The sequence below is a fragment of the Tupaia chinensis genome, unplaced genomic scaffold (genome assembly GCF_000334495.1).
Source record: "Tupaia chinensis unplaced genomic scaffold, TupChi_1.0 Scaffold000311_2, whole genome shotgun sequence".
NCBI classification, from domain to species: domain Eukaryota; kingdom Metazoa; phylum Chordata; class Mammalia; order Scandentia; family Tupaiidae; genus Tupaia; species Tupaia belangeri.
Window position 1 is genome coordinate 2,223,278 of NW_006159803.1, and position 19,052 is coordinate 2,242,329.

Consider the following 19,052-nt stretch of genomic DNA (forward strand, 5'->3'; position numbering starts at 1 on the left):
GATGGTCACAGGTTATAAAGTTTTACAGGATAAATAAAGCTAGATCTGATGTACGGCATAAGGACTATAGTTAATAATACATATTACAAACACAAAATTTGCTAACAGAGGTTTTAGGTAATTTTACAGTATAAAATAGATAACTTGGGGCCAGCAGGTAGCACTGGACTTGCATGTGGCCGACCAGGGTTCTGAGTCCCAAATCTGGCAACTCGCTTCCACGCACGTGTTCCCTCCCTCCCTCTCCCTCTCCCTCTCTCTCTCTCATGCATGTGGCCTATAGTAAATTTTTAAAATAATAATGGAAGCCAGCAGAAGGTATAGCAGTTATGTCACTGGACTCCCACGTGGCTGACCACAGTCCGAGTTCCACACCCAGCAGCTTGAAAATCATGCCATGAGCATGTGCATGCGTGCCCAAGATTCCAGGGGGACCATGGAGTATAAGGGATTGCAATGCAGCCATCCCCCCTGGGGGGGGGGGCAGTGATTTCTCACTTTCCCCCTAACTGTCTCTGTCTGTCTCTGTCTCTGATGAGTGCAGTATCCTAAGGCAAAAACCTCTTAAAAAAAAAAATAATAACTGGGGAGAATAAAAACTATTCACCAGTTGCAAAAAGCTATCCTCAGGGCTAGTAGGTGGCACAGTGCTTAAGGTGCTAGACTCCCACATGGCCGACTACCACAGTTCAAATCCTGGACCCAGTGGCTTGAAAAATTACACCAGGTGGATGTGCATGCATGCCAAAATTCCAAGATGTAAATGGAGAAGGGATTGTGGCAGGGGGTGATCTCACACTGTCTGAGCAAGCTCACAGACCCTATGGCAAAAACCTTAAAGAAAAAGAAAAAGCTACCCTCCCAGATAAACTAAAGCTTAAAAAAAATAAACTAAGAACTAATGGTAATAATTTAGAAAATTAGCAGAGTAATCCACCAGCAAGTTATGAAGCATAAGAAAGAAAAAGATTTAACTTACAATAGATAAAGTAAAAATAACCTCGATGACGCATACATAACTGTACATAGAAAATTCCTGAGAAGCATAAATGCAAACTTGAGTAAAGAAAGACACTGGTGTTTTGGGATATGATGACTCAACGTTACAAAGATACTAACTGCCCTTAATTTATCTACACGCTTAGTTAAATTTAAATCAAAATTCCAAAGACTTTTAAGTTTATAATGGATTCTGGAAAATTGCTATTTCTGTTGAACACGAATTGAAATTATTTTAAATTGTCATAGAAAAATAAACACATAAGAATAAAATGCTACGGCTGCCATAAGGCCTAGTGCTTACAATCCCACATGGCTAACTGAGAGAGTTGAATCCTGGCCCCAGTGGCTTGAAAAACAAGCCATGTGTGCCAAATATCCTGACAGGACAGAGAAATGGAGAACGGACTGTGGCACAACTATGCCCAAGTGGGAGGCACTTTCTCCCTTTCCCTCTCTGTCTCTCCATCTCTCTTAACTCTGTTGAGTACAAAAACCTTCCAGCAATTAAAAAAAAAGAACAAAAGGCTAATTTAATAACCAGTAAAATATTAACCCTGCTGTGTAGTAAGTATTCATTAGTAGCTATCTGCATAATTTACTGAAAACTGCAATAGTCTTACAATATGACACTAATTCCAAGATAGAAAAATAAAATAGATTTGAAAATAAAGGAATGGACTCATGCAAATAGAAAAATTGAATTATAATGTGTCATTTCAAATTAGCTAGAAAAGAATAATCCACTCGATACATGAAAATAACTATCTAAAGACTTAAGGAAAGTCACATACCTACTTCCCATGATACATAAATATATATTCCAGAAAGATACACATAAAAATAAGACTGGGGGCCCAGCAGATGGTAGAATGGTTACATCGCTGTACTCCCATGTAGTTGACCACAGTTCAAGTCCCGGACACAGCAGCTTAAAACTCACACTGGGTACGTGTATGTGAATGCCCAAAATCCCGAGAGGACAGTAGAAGAGAAGGGAATGCAGTGTGGTAAATATATATTCCAGAAAGATACACATAAAAATAAGACTGGGGGCCCAGCAGATGGTAGAATGGTTACATCGCTGTACTCCCATGTAGTTGACCACAGTTCAAGTCCCGGACACAGCAGCTTAAAACTCACACTGGGTACGTGTATGTGAATGCCCAAAATCCCGAGAGGACAGTAGAAGAGAAGGGAATGCAGTGTGGCCACCCCCCTGCCCAAAATCCCGAGAGGAGAGTAGAAGAGAAGGGAACGCAGTGTGGCCACCCCCCTGGGGTGTGATTTCTCACCTTCTGTCTCTCTGGCAATCTCACATGCCCTATAGCAAAAAAATCTCTCTAAAATAAATAAATAACAAAATTAAACTGAATGAGTGCTCGAAGTAAATATAGGTGCACAATTTTACGATATGGAGAGTTCAGAAGACCTGTCAATGAATTAAGTCATGAGAAGAATATGAATAATTTTTCTAGGTAAAAAATATTGAAAACTTGGAGCCAGCAGATGGCTTAGCAGTTATGTCACTGGACTCTCAAATGACAAACACAGTTCAAGTCCCAGAACCGGTAGCTTAAAAACTCATGTAGGACGCATGTACGTGTGTGCCCAATATTCCAGGAGAATGAAGATGAGATTGTGGTGTGGCTATTCCCCCTCGGGGGTGATTACTCCCTTTCCCTCTCACTGTCCGTGTCTCTCTCTCTGGTGAGCACATAAAACCTAGGGCAAACACATCTTTTTTTTTTCTTTTTATTTTTTGGGGGGGGAGGTTTTTGCTATAGGGCACGTGTGCTCACCAGAAAGCCAGAGAGCCAGGCAGAAAGCGAGAAATCACCCCCCAGGGGGGATGGCCACACCGCAATCCCTTCTCCTCCATTCTCCTCTCGGGATCTTGGGTATGCACGCACATGCGCCCAGCATGAGTTTAAACCACCAGGTCCAGGACTCGAACCGTAGTCGACTACATGGGAGTCCAGTGACACAGTCATTATGCCAACTGCTGGTCCTGAGGCAAAAACATCTTAAAAAAATGTTTTTAACTTATCCATACAAATTATCAATAAGGTAAAAAAAATTAATTTAATTAAAAAAATGAAACTAAGGGGGAGAAATTTGAACAGAGTTATTAAAAAGTCTTAATCATTCTACCAAAAGAAAAATAAGCAAATAATATTAGGTCATTACACTAAGTTTTCTATGCAAAAATGCGTCACGACTTTCCAACAACCCAGTATCTACAGCAAATTTAATAAAAAAAAAAAAAAATGGCCAAAACAGATATCCAAAAGTATCCTAATTCAGAGCTGGACTAACTCTGAATACAAGGATACTTTATTTAAACATTGTATCTTCATATTACCTACAGGAAGTCATGATCTGAATACAGGAAAAGTAAAATGGGAGGTAAAATGAAATGTTCTAAGAGGCGATCCACATGGGAAGGTTTATGGTACACAACTGAAGACTTCCCTGAATATACATCGTGTCCACGTGTGCCTGTAATCCAGTGGGATGAAGGATGGGAGTGGATCTAGACCCTAGTTGGAGTGCTGTCTCTATTTATCTCTCTCTGTCTCTCTTGCTTTTGTATAGATGAAGTGAATAAATTTATAAAAGGTTTTTATTTAGGGATCAGCCAATGGCATAATAGTTATGCCACTAAACTCTCAAGTAGTCAACCACAGTTTGAGTTCTGGACACAGCGGCTTAAAACTCATGACGGATGCGTGTGCATACATGCCCAAATACCTGAGATGAGAATGCAGGAAAAGGGACTGTGGCACAGCCATCCCTAGAGTGGGTGACTTCTCACTTTCTGTCTTTCTGTCTCTGTCTCTCTGGCAAGTGCATGCACCCTACAGAAAAAAGTCTCTAAAAAAAACAAGCTTTTAAAGAAAAAATAGACTATTCAGTCCTCACATTAATTCTATTAAAGAAAAAAAAAAAACTCCACTAAAAAACAAATGTATAAATATAAAAGAAAAAAATTAAAAAAAAAGCTGTTGACTGATCACAATAGCAAGTAGATTATAAAGAATAATCCTACTACTGAAAATTACATACTAAAAGAGGTATTTCAACAAGCATAGTTTATTCAACCTTTCTATAGAGAAATCTGGCAACATATATCTCACTTTATTTTATTTATTTATGTATTTATTTATTGGAGATAGATTTTTGCTATGGGACACTGGAGGAACAGAGATATAAAAGGCAAGAAATCACTCCCTGGGGGGATGGCCATACCACAATCCCTTCTCCATTCTCCTCTTGAAATTTTAGGTACTCATGCACACACACCCTGCATAATTTCCAACCAGGACTCAAACCCCAGTCAGTCATGAGACTCCAGTGCCTTAACCACTATGTCACCTGCTGGACCCCATATAACTCACTTTATACGTCTATGTCCTTTAAACAATCAATTTCATTTTTAGTAATTCACCTTAAGAAAATAACCAGATAAGTATGAGAAATCCACTGAACAAAAATGGTCATCACAGTGCTCTCTCTCCCCTTCTGTCTCTCTTTAGTCATACTAAAAATAACAACAATAAATAAAATTGAATTAATAGTTCTTTTAAAAAAAATAGAGAACCAGCGGGTAATAAAATTGAATTAATAGTTCTTTTAAAAAAATAGAGAACCAGCGGGTAGTGTGGTGGTTAAGGTCTAGATTCCCACATGGCTGATCATGGTTCTAGTCTCAGACCTAGAGTCTTGCTTTCTCACTTTTCTCTCTCTCTTTCTCTGTCTCTGGTAAACACACATGCCCTGAAGCAAATATTTTAAAAGTACAGTTATAATGATAAAAAAAATTAAGTAATTATCTAAAAATAAATACTTCTATATTAAAACAAACAAACAAACAAAAACAGAAGGGTAGGAGGACCAGCAGGTGGCATGGTGACTAAGGCGTTGGACTCAGGGTTCAAGTCTCTGACCAGGTGATTTGAAAATCAGGCCATGCATTTGCACCCAAAATCCCAGAAGAATGGAGAAGGGACTGTGGCATGGCCATTCTCCATTCCCCCCCAAGCGGTCATTTCTCAAATTCCCTCTCATTGTCTCATTACATTGTCTCGTAACAATAACCAAAAAAAGAAGGGAATGAGAAAAATATATAAATGTCCAACAATTAACAAATAAATAAATAATGGAATGTAATATAAACACAAGAGAAGATAGTAAGTTATTAAAATGTATATATTTATTTGCACTCAACTATGTACATATTAGTAAGTAAATAATAATAATAATACAAAGTATATCCTAGCAGCCTCCTTGAAAAGACAAGAAAAAAATCTGGAAAAACATAATTTAAATGATCACATAATCTTTTTTCTCTTTTTCTAAATTTATTTATTTATTTTGTTATTATTATTTTGTTTAATTTGACTAGAAAAAGAAAGAGAGACAAAGGAAAATTGAGAAAGCAAGTTGCCAGGTCCAGGACCCACATCACAGTTGGCCATGAGAGAGTCCAGCACCTTAACCACCACGCCACCTGACGGTCCCAACAAAGATTTTCTTAAGACAGAGGATGACTTTTTCCTCCTCTTTTCTTTGGGAAGGTTGGGAGAGATTTGCTTACAGTTTTTAAAATCTTACTACTTTCTAAACCTGCTTTCTTCTGAAAACTGATGAGAGGGAAAAAATTGACATCAATTACTATTGAAATAGAAAGATTATCCCCACACATGATGACCAAGGGGAACTGACTATTCTAAATATCATATATGCTGCATGGGTTCACTGTTTTAAAAGTATACATACACTTCATGGGCCAGCATGTGGCATGGTGGTTGAGATGCTGGATTCCCATATGGCTGACTATGGTTTGAGTCCTGGACCTGGTGGCTTGCTTTCTCACTCTCATCTCTCTCTGTGTCTCTCTCTCTCTCTCTCTCTGGTCAAAATGAAGAATAATAAAAAATAAGTAAATAAAATTGAATTAATAATTCTTAAAAAAAAAAAAAGTACATATACACTTCTTTAGAACCCTAGAATATATCAAACTGAAATACACCAAAATTTCAACAGTGGTAATCTCCAAAGCTGTACCATCCAGACTTTCCTGAATTATTTAAGTTTATATAATTACATCAATAAAAAATGCCTCAGGAGTTACACAACAACAAAAAGCAGAAAAGAACTTCAGCAGTATGAAGATATAAAACAATATTAATTTAATTCAAAATCATCTCATGTCATAAATCAAAGTTAGGGGCACTTAATTTTTTATATAATTTTGAAAGCATACATATCTCAATACAGATAGATACTCACCCCATATCTTTCTGCTACAATATCTTCAAAATTTCTATTTTGTTTCTCAGCTTGTTCTTTCATTCTTTGATAAGACTTCCTTAGCCAGCTTAATCCACCATCTTCTACCACTGAAACTAAATTTCAATATTAAATGTTAGCTATGCTTTTAATACAGTTATCATAGAATTACATATGCTGCCTCTAGGACTAGTATTAAAGTATAAAATTAAGTACTTTTCTTTGAACATATAAAAATCATAAGTATATTTAAAATTCCAGATAGAGTGACTCTTTGAAAAGTACACAGTTCTGTACTATGAAGAAGGAAAAGGTAAGTAAACTATGCTCAAAAAGATTCCAACCTATCAGAATTAGAATAAAAGGATTTAAGATAATATGTTATACCTATTATATAAAGATGTAAAGGGTTATAGAAAGTATAAAGTGAAGAGGACCAGCAGTTGGCATAATGGCTGTGTCACTGGACTCCCATGTAGTCAAGTGCTTAAACTCATGCGGGCGCGTGTATGTGTGTGCCCAAGAACCCAAGAGGAGAGTGGAGGAGAAGGGATTGTGGCATGGCCATCCCCACTGGGGGGTGATTTCTTGCTTTCTGTCTCTCTGACACTGTCTTTCTGGTGAGTGCACACAGCCTATAGCAAAAACCTCTCGAAAAAAAGAAAGTATAAAGTGAAGAATTATTTCTAACTGGAAGATCAAAAAAAATTCTATGAACCAAGCTTAAGAGTTGTATCTCCACTAAAAAAGGAAAAAGTAGGCAAGGCATTCTAAGAAGGAAATAAAGAACAAAGACAAATATATAGAAGGTAAAAGCTACCTCAAATACACCACAAAGAACTATTAAGAAAGTTATGAAAAATAATGTGGAAATACGTGTTAGAACTAATTACCCTATTTAGTCATGAATACCAACTGTGAAAATTTGAATGCCTTCAAAGAACTTTATTAAGCTGCTTATATTTCCCTCTATATATTATACTTTTGATATGTGTGAAGAGGAAATCCAATGAATTACTTAAATCAAAATCCTGTATCTAGTTTTCTGACCCCAAAAAAGAATTACTTTAAGATAACTGCAGGACAAAACCAACGAAAATGCACACATACCGACCCCAAAAGATATGCATAAGAATGCTGAGAGCAGGACAATCTGTAACAGTCCCAGCCTGGAAATAAGCCAGGAACTTAGTAGAAGGGATAAACAGATTGTGATATACTCCTAAAAAGACTCAGGTACATCAAGGCCAATGAAGGCACTACGATTACACCCAACAATAAGGACAAATCTGCAAATGTGGGCGCAAGGGGCTGGAAACAAAGGAGAACAGGAAAACAGTCACCATGGAGTGACAAACTAAAAACCAGAAGAGAGCTTCTGACAATTCTTAAACTGTGCACTGGTTAGCCCTATGTTTTTGCTGTGTGAAAATCTTCAGTCTGCCGTACATTTATATTTTGTGTACTTTTCTATACATGTACAACATCAACACAAAGTTTTTATTTAAAAAACAAATTGTTTAGTCCTTAAATTAATTCTATTCCCATTCAAATCTCAGAAGTTTATCTTTACTAAGCAATCACTTCTAAGATAATGTAGCTTTCTTTACAAACATCTGAACTACTTTGTACGTCAAAATCTGTATTACTAGTTAATCATTTTACTTTTCATTCAAAGGCTTACTTTACTCCTGCTCTTTTTTAAATTTATATAGTCTAAGAGTTCAAAATTAACAGTGCAACCACTCAAGGAACTTATCGTCTAAATCTGCAATCGGCAATGACAAGAAATCCACGCTAAAGAATACTTGTATTAATACCCAACTATATCATTAAATTGCTCATTCCACAGAATCATCGGTGAAACTGATTAAAATGGAGCAGGCTCCATGGCCTGCTGGCTCAGGCAGTCAGATCCTACATAGCCAATCACACAGCTGGAGTCCAAGACCCAGTGGCTTGAGAAACATGCCCGGCTCGTTTGTATGCATGCCTGAAATCCCAAAAGAAAGGAGAGGTGGAGGAGAAGAGATGGCAGCATGAACATTCTTCGTGGAAGGTGCTTTTTCTCTTTCTGTCTCGTTCTCTGCCTCTCTCTCTCTCTGCCTCTGTCTAGTGAGAACCCCCGGCATTTAGCAAAACATTTTAATAACTAAATAAACCATGTATAAAAAGCAGGAAAACATCCCACTAATAATCACTAAGATGAAGAGATAACATCATAATTTATGATGTCTACCATGTTAATTATAATAAACTTTTCATTGCGTAGTCAATACAACACTTAACAAACATTTTAAATTATGTTATAAAGCAAGCTTATGTAACACTTAAATATTCTGTCTCCATCTGCTGGAATAGATCAGCACTCCACAGATTTTTATAAATGCAAAGTAGAAATTTCTGAAGATATGAAACCACATCTTTAATTTTCAAACACTACTTTCATAATATTTCACATTTAACACTTTTTATATTTTGTTATAGAATGTAATAAATCGAACAATTATATACTCACAGAATCATACTTTGCATTAATTCACTTAAAATAGAAGCTCACAAATGAAAACATTATGGAGTATAAAAATATGTATTTAATCAACCTGCTCCTAAACATAGCATAATTAAAATAACCTTCCCAAATACAAATGATTTTAATAAGGTTTTGGAATACTGCAAATGTTTTATCAATGCTTTGTCAGGTGTAAACTCAGGTTATTCCCTCAGGAATATCAAGTTATAAGAAATGTTCGTGTGTCTACAACCAAAATAGAGGGATACCTTTGGTAACTGATGATGCACTACCCTCTTCTGGTGGAAGACCTGTCCCACCATCCTTCCAGTATGGATTCAATTCTCTTTCCTGCAGTGTGGACTAAAATAAAATGTTTTCAGAGATCAGAACTTAAAAATAAATGCACTACCAAAAATATTAATAATAAATCTGAGATCTAGTTGTAACCCTGGGCAAATCATTTAAAACACTCTGAAGGCACACTATCATGTAACTTTAAAGAAATAATGTCTAAATTCACATTCATTCAGTGTTTTATTAAATGCCTGGTATGTCTCAGAATTGTGATAGATGTAAAAAATATAACTGTCAATATTCCTGAATGGCTTGTAATGCAGTGAAGGAAACAAGCAATAACAAACTAATATATGCTTTGAGGATACAGCATGCTCATGTAACAAAGAATTCAAACTTTCTACAACAAATAATAAGTGAAGTCCTGGGGCCAGCAGATGGTATAGCAGTTAGGTCGCTGGACTCCCACATGGTCAACCACAGTTCAAATCCCAGACCCGGTGGCCTGAACACACAGTGCACATGTGTGGGTACCCAAGATCCCAGGAGGAGAATGGAGAAGGGATTGAGGCATGGCCATCCCTCCAGGGGGGTGATTTCTCACTTTCCCTCTCACTGTCTCTGCCTGCCTCTCTCTCCAGGTCCCTCTCACTGTCTCTGCCTGCCTCTCTCTCTCTCCAGATTGCACACCGCCCAAGGCAAAAACCTCTAAAACAAACAAACAAACAAATAAATAAGTGCAGTCTTAGATGAGCACAAATTACCTAATTTTTCTTTTTTGGGGGGGTGGGAGGAGAAGGAGGGGAGTAAAGAGAATAAAGATGTTCTAGGTAATGTCTTCATTTTAAAACATCTCTTTTTGTTTTACTGACTTCTTTATATACACTACAGTGCTACGGTCTTACAAGAACTCAGTGAGTGAGTAAAAGTGTTCTTTTTCTATCTCTTCCTAATGAGCTATTGTTATGTACAATTTTACCTATCTCTGCCTGGACCAACAATTGACACCCACAGATTTTTTTTCAGATTATAAACTATGGACCAACAATTGACACCCACAGATTTTTTTCAGATTATAAACTTATCTTCCACAGTCCTCTACATGGAAATGACAAACTCTTCTTTCACTGGCTATGTTAAGATTATCTTTGATAATTTACGAGATCTTTTCTTGACTGATTTTTAATCAATATGTTTTTCTTTAGAACTGCATCACATAGTAAAGAATCATAACAATTCAGTATATACTTGCAGAAAAGCCATTGGAGTAGGTTTCAAATGTACACAACATAATATAATTTCAAACATTGAAGATATTTTTGGTAAATATGTTTATATTCTCGATTTGTTCACTTTAAAAGCATTGTACACATACTTTTAAAGACCATTCTGGGGTCAGCAGGTGGCGTGGTGGTTAAAGGCACTGGACTCCCACATGGCCGACCGTGGTTCAAGTCCTGGACCTGGAGGCTTGCTTATATGTAAATCACAAATTACAACAAATATTTAAAGACAAAAATAAATAAATAAAGATGCTCTAGGTACACAGAAAGACAGCATTTTCATAAAACTTTAGAGAAAGAGAGCGCACAGCATTTTCAGGGAACTACAAGTAATTCAGACTGGCTAAAAATGAGAATTGTGACTAACAGTGACAAGAGACTAGGCTGCAGTTCAAGTTTTATGTTGGGCACAATAGTTGTTCTCATTATTTTAAATACTACAACAGATAAAATAATATTTTACAAGCAAAACTACAGTTATACTAATGTCTTAACAGTTTACTAAAGACAAATTAAAAAGAGCATTTTAAATATTCTCTTACCTGTTCCAGTGCCTGAGTTTTCTCTTGCTCTATTCTTCTTTTAGTTTCCTTTTCAGCTTTGAGTGATGATGATGACATAGTTTTAACAGACATAAAGTCAACAGTCATCCACTCATCCCTCTGTTTAAAAAAGGAAGACATTTTAATCTGAATTAATTGGAAACTAATAATAAACATTTGGTGGGAGCAACAGTTGGTGTAATGGCTATGTTGCTGAACTCCCATGTAGTCGACCACAGTTCGAGTCCCAGACCCAGTGGCTTAAACTCATGCCAGGTGCATGTGCGTGTGTGCCCAAGATCCCGAGAAGAGAATAGAGAAGGGATTTGGGAGTGGCCATCCCCCCGGGGGGTGATTTCTCGCTTTCTGTCTCTCTGTCTCTTTCTTTCAAGCGAGTGCATGCACCCTATAGCAAAAAACTCTCAAAAAAATAAAAATAAATAAACAAGGGACCAGCAGTTAGCATAATGGCTATGTCGCTGGACTCCCATGTAGTCAACCACGGTTCAAGTCCCAGACCCAGTGGCTTAAACTCACACCGGGCGCATGTGCATGCGTGCCCAAGATCCCAAGAGGAGAATGGAGGAAAAGGGATTGAGGCGTGGCCATCCCCCCGGGGGGGGAGGGTGATTTCTCACTTTCTGTCTCTGTCTCTCTCTTTCTGGCAAGTGCACGTGCCCTATAGCAAAAACCTCTATCTACAAAAAAAGAAAAAATAAAATAAACAACAAACAAACATTTGGTAATGAGAGCAGGGACTGTGGAGGCACTCAAGCCCGGATCAAATCCTACATGGCTATACCACTTTAAGCAAGTTTCTTAATCTCTCTATGCCTTATCCTCCACATTATAAAATGGGACAAACGCCTACCTTTCAGAATTGTATGAAAGAGTGAACAAGGTAACAGGTATACAACATCGGGCACAATGCCTGGCACACAGCAAGCAATCAAACATTGGTTCCTTGCAACCTTTATTCCTTCATAAACTGCACTATTCCAAAGGCACATGAAGAATAACCCAAAACTGGTGAACTATTCGACTCTAAGAATTACTAAAAATAGCTTAGGATGAGGTGAAAGGACAGAAAAACTGTGACTCAACTCTATTCACTGTGAAAGGGTTCTGGAAGAGCTAATATCAACAGTGTAAGGCTTCCTTAAGTAAGGGAAAAGCACTCTTACTCTGTTAACAAGAAGCAAGAAAATCTCTAGAAGACTAGAGACATGGAGTCTAAACGCACGGCGAAAAGCACTACTGCCAAAATTATTCATAAAGTGTGTGTTTTCAAATTCTAATTCTCCTCCTGAAGAAACTGTAATCAATTTTCATTTTAACATTTACCTATTCTTAGAAGTTGACACTTCTTTCTTTAAAAAAACATGTGCCTTGCTTACCTGAATAACTTGGCTGTTGTCTTCTTTATCTAACGTTTCATCTTTCACTTTCCAGGCCTTTTCTTTTCCAGGTGTCTGAGATGGAACAGCTTCAACCCATTCCTCTTCAGAGCTCTAAAGACATTTAGTATAGGAACCAGCAGTTAGCGTAATGGCTATGTCACTGGACTCCCACGTAGTCGACCGCGGTTCGCGTCCCGGACCCGGTGGCTTAAAAAAACTCACGCCGGGCGCGTGTGCGTACATGCCCAAGATCCCGAGAGGAGAATGGAGGAGAAGGGAATGCGGCGTGACCATCCCCCCTGGAGGGGTGATTTCTCGCTTTCTGTCTCTATGTCTCTCTCTGTCTGTCTGGCGAGCGCACGCGCCCTATAGCGAAAAAAACTCTCAAAAAAAAAAAAATGACATTTAGTATATAAGGGAAATTCTCAACTTTGCATACTCTCATATAAAATGTCTGTGCTGTGATTAAGTAGTTTCCTAGAGAAAGTTCTTACATTCTATTTTCCCTTATTATAAATGACATTCAAAGTTTGAAGAATATGTAAACCCACAACTTTGAATTAAGGCCACATAATGTGACCAAATTTCTTCCATTTTCTAAATAGTTTATTGTTAAGCCAAGGGAAAGCAAAAACCAAAAATAAGAACTGCTAGATAAAGAACTCGCTTTGGTTCCTACCAAACTCGTTACTACTCACACATTTGCTTCCCTAGAATGACTGGAAACAACATCCACATAAATGAGCCTGCTGTTTGCCCCTAAGTTTCAAATTTTCAGATTTCTCTGGATCTAAAGAATGCAGAGATCTTGGGACCAGCAGTTAGCATAATGGGTATGTCACTGGACTCCCATGTAGTCGACCGCGGTTCGAGTTCTGGATCCGGTGGCTTAAACTCATGCTGGGCACATGTGCTTAAGTGCGTGCCCGAGATCCCGAGAGATAATGAAGAAGAAGGGACTGTGGCATGGCCATCCCCACTGGGGGATGATTTCTCACTTTCTGTCTCTCTGCCTCTCTCTTTCTGGCAAGCGCACACACCCTATAGCAAAAACCTCTCCAAAAATAAATAAATAAATAAAAGAACGCAGAGATCACAGGTAACAGCTAGGCTGGCAAAAGCACTTTGCTTACTGTGTCTAAATAACAGATTATTTATTTATTTATGCATTATTATTATTTTTTCACATGAGTTTTCCCAGAGAGGGAGAGAAAGCAAGCCACCAGGTCTAGGATTCAAACAGTGGTCCGCCATGTGCTGACCCAAAATAACAGATTATATCAACTAAGAGGTACTTAATCAGCATCTATGTTCTGATTATTATACCAAGGTTGGGGATTTGTTTTGTTTTCAAAAAATGTATCAGTCTTGGGACCAGCAGTTAGCATAATGGCTGTGCCGCTGGACTCCCATGTAGTCGACTGTGGTTCAAGTCCCAGACCTGGTGGCTTAAACTCATGCCGGGCGCATGTGCGTGCGTGCCCAAGATCCCGAGAGGAGAATGGAGGAGATGGGATTATGGCATGACCATCCCCCTGGGGGGTGATTTCTCGCTTTCTGTCTCTGTCTCTCTCTGTCTTTCTGGCGAGCGCACACACACTATAGCAAAATCCTCTCCAAAAAAAGAAAAAATAAAAAAGTATCAGTCTATTCTTCTATGCCAAGTATTATCCTAAGTACTTTCACATACGTTATCATACTGAATCCTCAAAACAACCCGATAAAGTGTTATTTTGGTCTTACAGATAAGGAAAGTTACTTGAAAGTAAGTAATTTCCCCAGGTTACATGGTATCTTAAGTATGAAAACCAAACAGGAATCGAATCTGTCTGGCTCTAAAATCTTTTCTTCTAATCTGGAGAACTTTAACTATCGGAAAGAACATAGAAATGACCTTGCGCAAACCACCTAGTAATGTACAGCTGAGATTTTTTTTTTTTTTTTTTTGGAGAGATTTTCACTGTAGGGCACGTGCGCTCGCCAGACAGACAGAGAGAGACATAGAGACAGAAAGCGAGAAATCACCCCCCAGAGGGGATGGTCACGCCGCAATCCCTTCTCCTCCATTCTCCTCTCGGGATCTTGGGCACGCACGCACACGCGCCCGACGTGAGTTTTAAGCCACCGGGTCCGGGACACGAACCGCGGTCGACTACGTGGGAGTCCAGCGACATAGCCATTACGCTAACTGCTGGTTCCCCAGCTGAGATTTTTGAAAACCACCTAGTAATGTACAGCTGAGATTTTTGGCAGTATCTCACCACATCCCACTGGCTCAAGGGTGCAGGGGTAATCGGCCCAGCACCCCTTCTTGTCCAATATTCAAGAGGAATTAGAAGTGCAAATGGACAGATGGAGAGGACAGCAAGCAGAGTTTAACTAAAGAAGGAAAAGCTTCCAACGCAGTACAAAGAAGTGGGCCCAAGTAAATTCCATAGACGGGCCAAAATAGCCTGGTTAAATAAGATCCTGACAAGGAAGAAAAACCTGCTACTCTGAAATGAGTTGTCAGCCCAGGTCCTGGAACTCAAGGCACCTGGGAGTCTTGAGTTAATCCCCCACCCCCAGTCCCTGGGGAGGGCTAGATGGCTGTTTTACTTAAAGATGGAGATTTCCTTTGTGCTCTGGACAGTGACTGGTTTCCATGTGATTTTTGCCCAGTAACAGGGAGTCATAAATTCCTCTGAGACTTATAATGGGAGCACAGTGAATATTTACCAGATCATAGAAAGCAAAACTACAGTAACTCCACTATGGGGAGCCCCTACCCTGTCTACCTACAAGTGAGGTCTAACTCCTAACTCCCACTTCTCCTGTCCAAACCTCCCACTTGGCTAGGATCACAGGTCTATTTAGGTTGGGTGGGAAGCAAACCTGAGCCTCTGAGACAGCCCCAGTTACCATGGAGCAGCAGCATCCCGCTTGTGCCACTGTAGCTTGACCCAGTTCTCACATTTTTTAAGTCCTCATATATTATTCTTTTAAACAAAACCTTGTCAACTGGCTGTTCTGGTTAGTTTTAGTACATACTTACTGATGAGCTATCGGCTGAGTCATTGGTTTTTTCATATTTCTGCTTCTTGCTCTTTTTCTTCTTCTCTTTCTTTACTTTTTTTGAATGCTTATCTTTTTTCTTCTTTTTCTTCACAGAGTGTTCCTATAAATAATCATTTTGACCATGTAAGAAAGAAATTCAGTTTTATCTTACTTTACATCTTACATAAAATGAGACAAAAATAAAGACTAAATAAACAAAATCTTCTCCACAAACCTTACCATGACTTACATAAGCACTGATAATAAATCATACAGCTTGGACTTCTTACCAGAAATACAAGAAAAATTCCGATATAAAAACGCATGTGTGTATATATACACACACACACACGCACACACATACATATGTAGTACCCTCCTGTGATCCCCCATAAAATTTATACTAAATTATTAGGTCATAAAATATACGACAAGAAAACGTGAATTAAAACAGGAAGAGGGCATGGACAGTGGAAGGGTTGGAGAAAGAGAAGATGTTGATGAAAGGGTACAAAGTTTCAGTTAGACAAAATGAGTACATTCTAGTGAGATATTGCACTTCAGAGTAACCACAATTATAATAACATATACTTCAGAACTGCTAAAAAAAAAAGTGATTTTTAATATTCTCCTAAAAAAACAAAAGGTAAGTTACTGAGGTGATGGACATGTTAACTAGCTTGACTGAATCTTTCTATAAAGTATACGTATACCAAAACATCAAACTATATCCTACAAATATATACAATTATTATTTGTCAATTAATAATAAATGTTAAGGGGCTAGCCGGTGGAGTGTGGTTAAGGCAATGTACTCCCACAGGGCCAGCTACAGTTAGAGTCCCAGACCTGGCGCTTCGCAGCGGCTTGCTTTCTCACTTTCTCTCTGTCTCTGTGTTTCTCTCTGGTGAGTGCATGTGCTATAGCAAATTAAGAAATCATAATAATAAATAAATAGCTCCTTAAAATATAAAATAAAATTAAATAAATAAATTTTAAACCAGGTGATACAGCAGTAACACAGTGCTCCACAATGCTGAAGTCACACGGGAAGGACTCAGGTTTGCCGCTCAAGGGCTCCACATGGATGCCAAGTACATGTACCTGCATTTCATCCAGGCTGGCTGAAGACAGAAGTAGGACTATAGCACGGAGAACCTGTTGAGGTTGTCTACGTGTGTGTTCGTCTATTGCATATCTTTCTCTTTCTAGCCATCTCTTCTTAAGATACAAATAAATAAAAATGAACTTAAATTTTTTTTAATGATAGGAAATGAAATATTATAGGAAATTAAAACATTTCCTATAATAGAGACCTAAAGAAAAATCAAGACACAAAGTTTAAAATGCCTAATTTTTTTTAGATCTATAAGCTTGCTACGAGTAAGTCAGAAGTCTGAAGCTCAGCATTGTACCTGCCAACTCAAGTAAGAAAATCTTTGCGATATCATCAAAATATTATACTACTTTTGCCAGAGAAATAAAACTATTCAGTAAAGCCAACTACGTGATATTTATTCTATTAACTCATTAAAATGGTATATAAAGTTATTCTTCCAATATTACCTTGAATAAGGTAAAAAACAGAGAGAGAGAGAGACCCTTAGTTCAAATAAACCTGCTTTTATTCACCTGTGAAAACTGCTCAATTCGCTCATTCACATCAGGTAGCATCCAAGTGTCCTCGCCCCGAAGTCGTTTAAGTTCTTTACATCTTTGTTCTTTTTCAAAATTGGCTTTAGCCTACAACAACAAAAAAGACAAATTAGTAATTCAGTGTTGTTCACAATGAAAGGAAAACAAAACCTATTCCCCTTTTTTTTTTTTTAATTATTTACTGGGCCAGTAGGTGGTGCAGTGGTTAAGGCGCTGGATTCCCACAGTAAACCATGGTTTGAATCCTGGAGGCTTGAAACTCAAGTCAGGCACATGCCCAAAATTCTAGAAGGAGGATGGAGAAGGGACTGTGGCATGGGTGTCCCCCCAGAGGGGTGATTTCTTGCTTTTTCTCTGTCTGTTTCTCTCCAGTGAGCACATGTGCCCTATAGCAAAAATCTCTCTCTTTAAAAAAAAAAATGATTTTGATTGATTGATTTAAATTTCCTATAAAAAAAAAAAAAAAGATTTTGAGTGATTGATTGATTTAAATTTCCTCTAGAACAGGTGTACTCACCAGACAGACATAAAGAAAGTAAACCTCCAGAACCGAGACTTAAACCACAATCAGCCCCGTACAGAGCTACAACCACCTCGCCACCTGCTGGCCCCAACCCTTTCCACTTTCACATAAACATATCTACTCATAAATGTTCATTTCCAAACAAGGCTTTTGAACTTCTCAAATAAATGCATATCTCTACTATAAAAGTAGTTACAGCTCACAAATCCTATTCCCTCCAAAAATTGCTTGAATATACTAAAGAGGCAGGAAAGAACATTTGTAACGTGTATGTGTGTATGTAGGTAAAACTCAGAAACATACCAACATTTCACTGGTACAACACTAACCTCCCACACTCTCCCCCTTAAACTCTGGCCAGCAGTCATTATGCCTTCTCCTTCCTGTCCCCTTTCCCTTTTCTCCACTACCTCCTTCACACCTGCATTTAAACTTGTTTAAAACTCTATCACTCGCTGTACCCTGTACAGCTCTCCAACTTTTCCATTTCGTTGCCATACTTCTTACATCTTGAATAACTTATCCGATAACTCAATAGTTTACTTCCTCTCATCTTTATCATACCCTTATACGTCTCAGTCTTCATGATAAATAAAGCATTTCTGAACTTCAGTAAGAGACTACACTTTCTGGGTCTCTTAACTCTTGTTTAGATTAGTAAGATTACAATAACTCTGGAACAGATCCCAAGAGTAAGACAGGTGAACGAAATGTCAAACACTGTACTCAAATGAGCGTCACATACGGTCCTCAAAATGAGAAAGTTTCATTCCACACACAGGAGGCGCGATAACTGCGGTGCGAACGCTCTGGCTGAGTTGCTACGAGCAGCTGAGTATCTGTAAACTGAGTAATCCAGGTGACAGAAATGGCAACAGAGGACGAGTTTAAAGGTAACGAAACTCAGAGGAAACGAAACACCTCCCTGAAAAGAGACCGCGTAACTGGAACCTGCCAAAACGTCTAGGATACGCGCGTGTACCCGCAGCGCAAACGGAGACCCGCCCCCCGCAGGTGAGGCATAGGTGAGAAATGCGGAGCGGGACCGGTGGGGGCTGGCTCCCAGGAACCCTCCACTCCCACAGCGCTGCTAAAAGCCCCAAACGGAGGTACCTGACGCAACACCTCCGCCCTAGCGACTCGCGTCTGTTCTTTCCGCTCTTCGATACTCTTCGCACTTTCAAATCTACCACTAACAGCCGCCATAGTTGTTGTCATCGTAAAGCTAGGAAGCCGTCAGGAAAAATCCCAGTTTACGACTGTCGTAATTTCACGAAAAAACCCGGACTTCCGACACGAGAGAGGAGGGAGCGCGGCGGCACGAACCGAGCATGCGCAGAGTATGACTGGCAGGTCCGCTGGTTCCTCTATCCCCAGGAACCAGAGAACCCGAAACAGTTACTCTTTCGCTTATCCGGGTCCTTGTGTGCAGGTTAAGATGAGTGTATGTGGAACCAGTAGGTGGCGTAATGGCTACGTCGCCGGGCTTCTCTGAAGGTGTTGCGCGTT

The 19,052-nt window shown here is 38.8% G+C and overlaps 1 protein-coding gene across 3 annotated transcripts in view; it reads right to left on the minus strand.

The window, feature by feature from the left end:
• Positions 1-18,798, minus strand: part of CWF19L2 (CWF19 like cell cycle control factor 2) — a 101,972-nt gene extending 83,174 nt beyond the window's left edge. For all 3 annotated transcript variants that reach the window (XR_003549769.1, XM_006150942.3, XM_006150943.3), the window contains exons 1-7: positions 18,657-18,798; positions 16,997-17,107; positions 15,363-15,485; positions 12,326-12,439; positions 10,929-11,048; positions 9,076-9,169; positions 6,295-6,410 (exon numbers count right to left, since the gene is read on the minus strand). Coding sequence is in view for 2 of the 3 variants with exons in the window: in XM_006150942.3 (XP_006151004.1) it covers positions 6,295-6,410; positions 9,076-9,169; positions 10,929-11,048; positions 12,326-12,439; positions 15,363-15,485; positions 16,997-17,107; positions 18,657-18,761 (783 nt within the window). In the remaining variant the exon portion in view is untranslated. The remainder of the gene's footprint in view (positions 1-6,294; positions 6,411-9,075; positions 9,170-10,928; positions 11,049-12,325; positions 12,440-15,362; positions 15,486-16,996; positions 17,108-18,656) is intronic.
• Between the last annotated feature and the right edge of the window lie 254 nt (positions 18,799-19,052).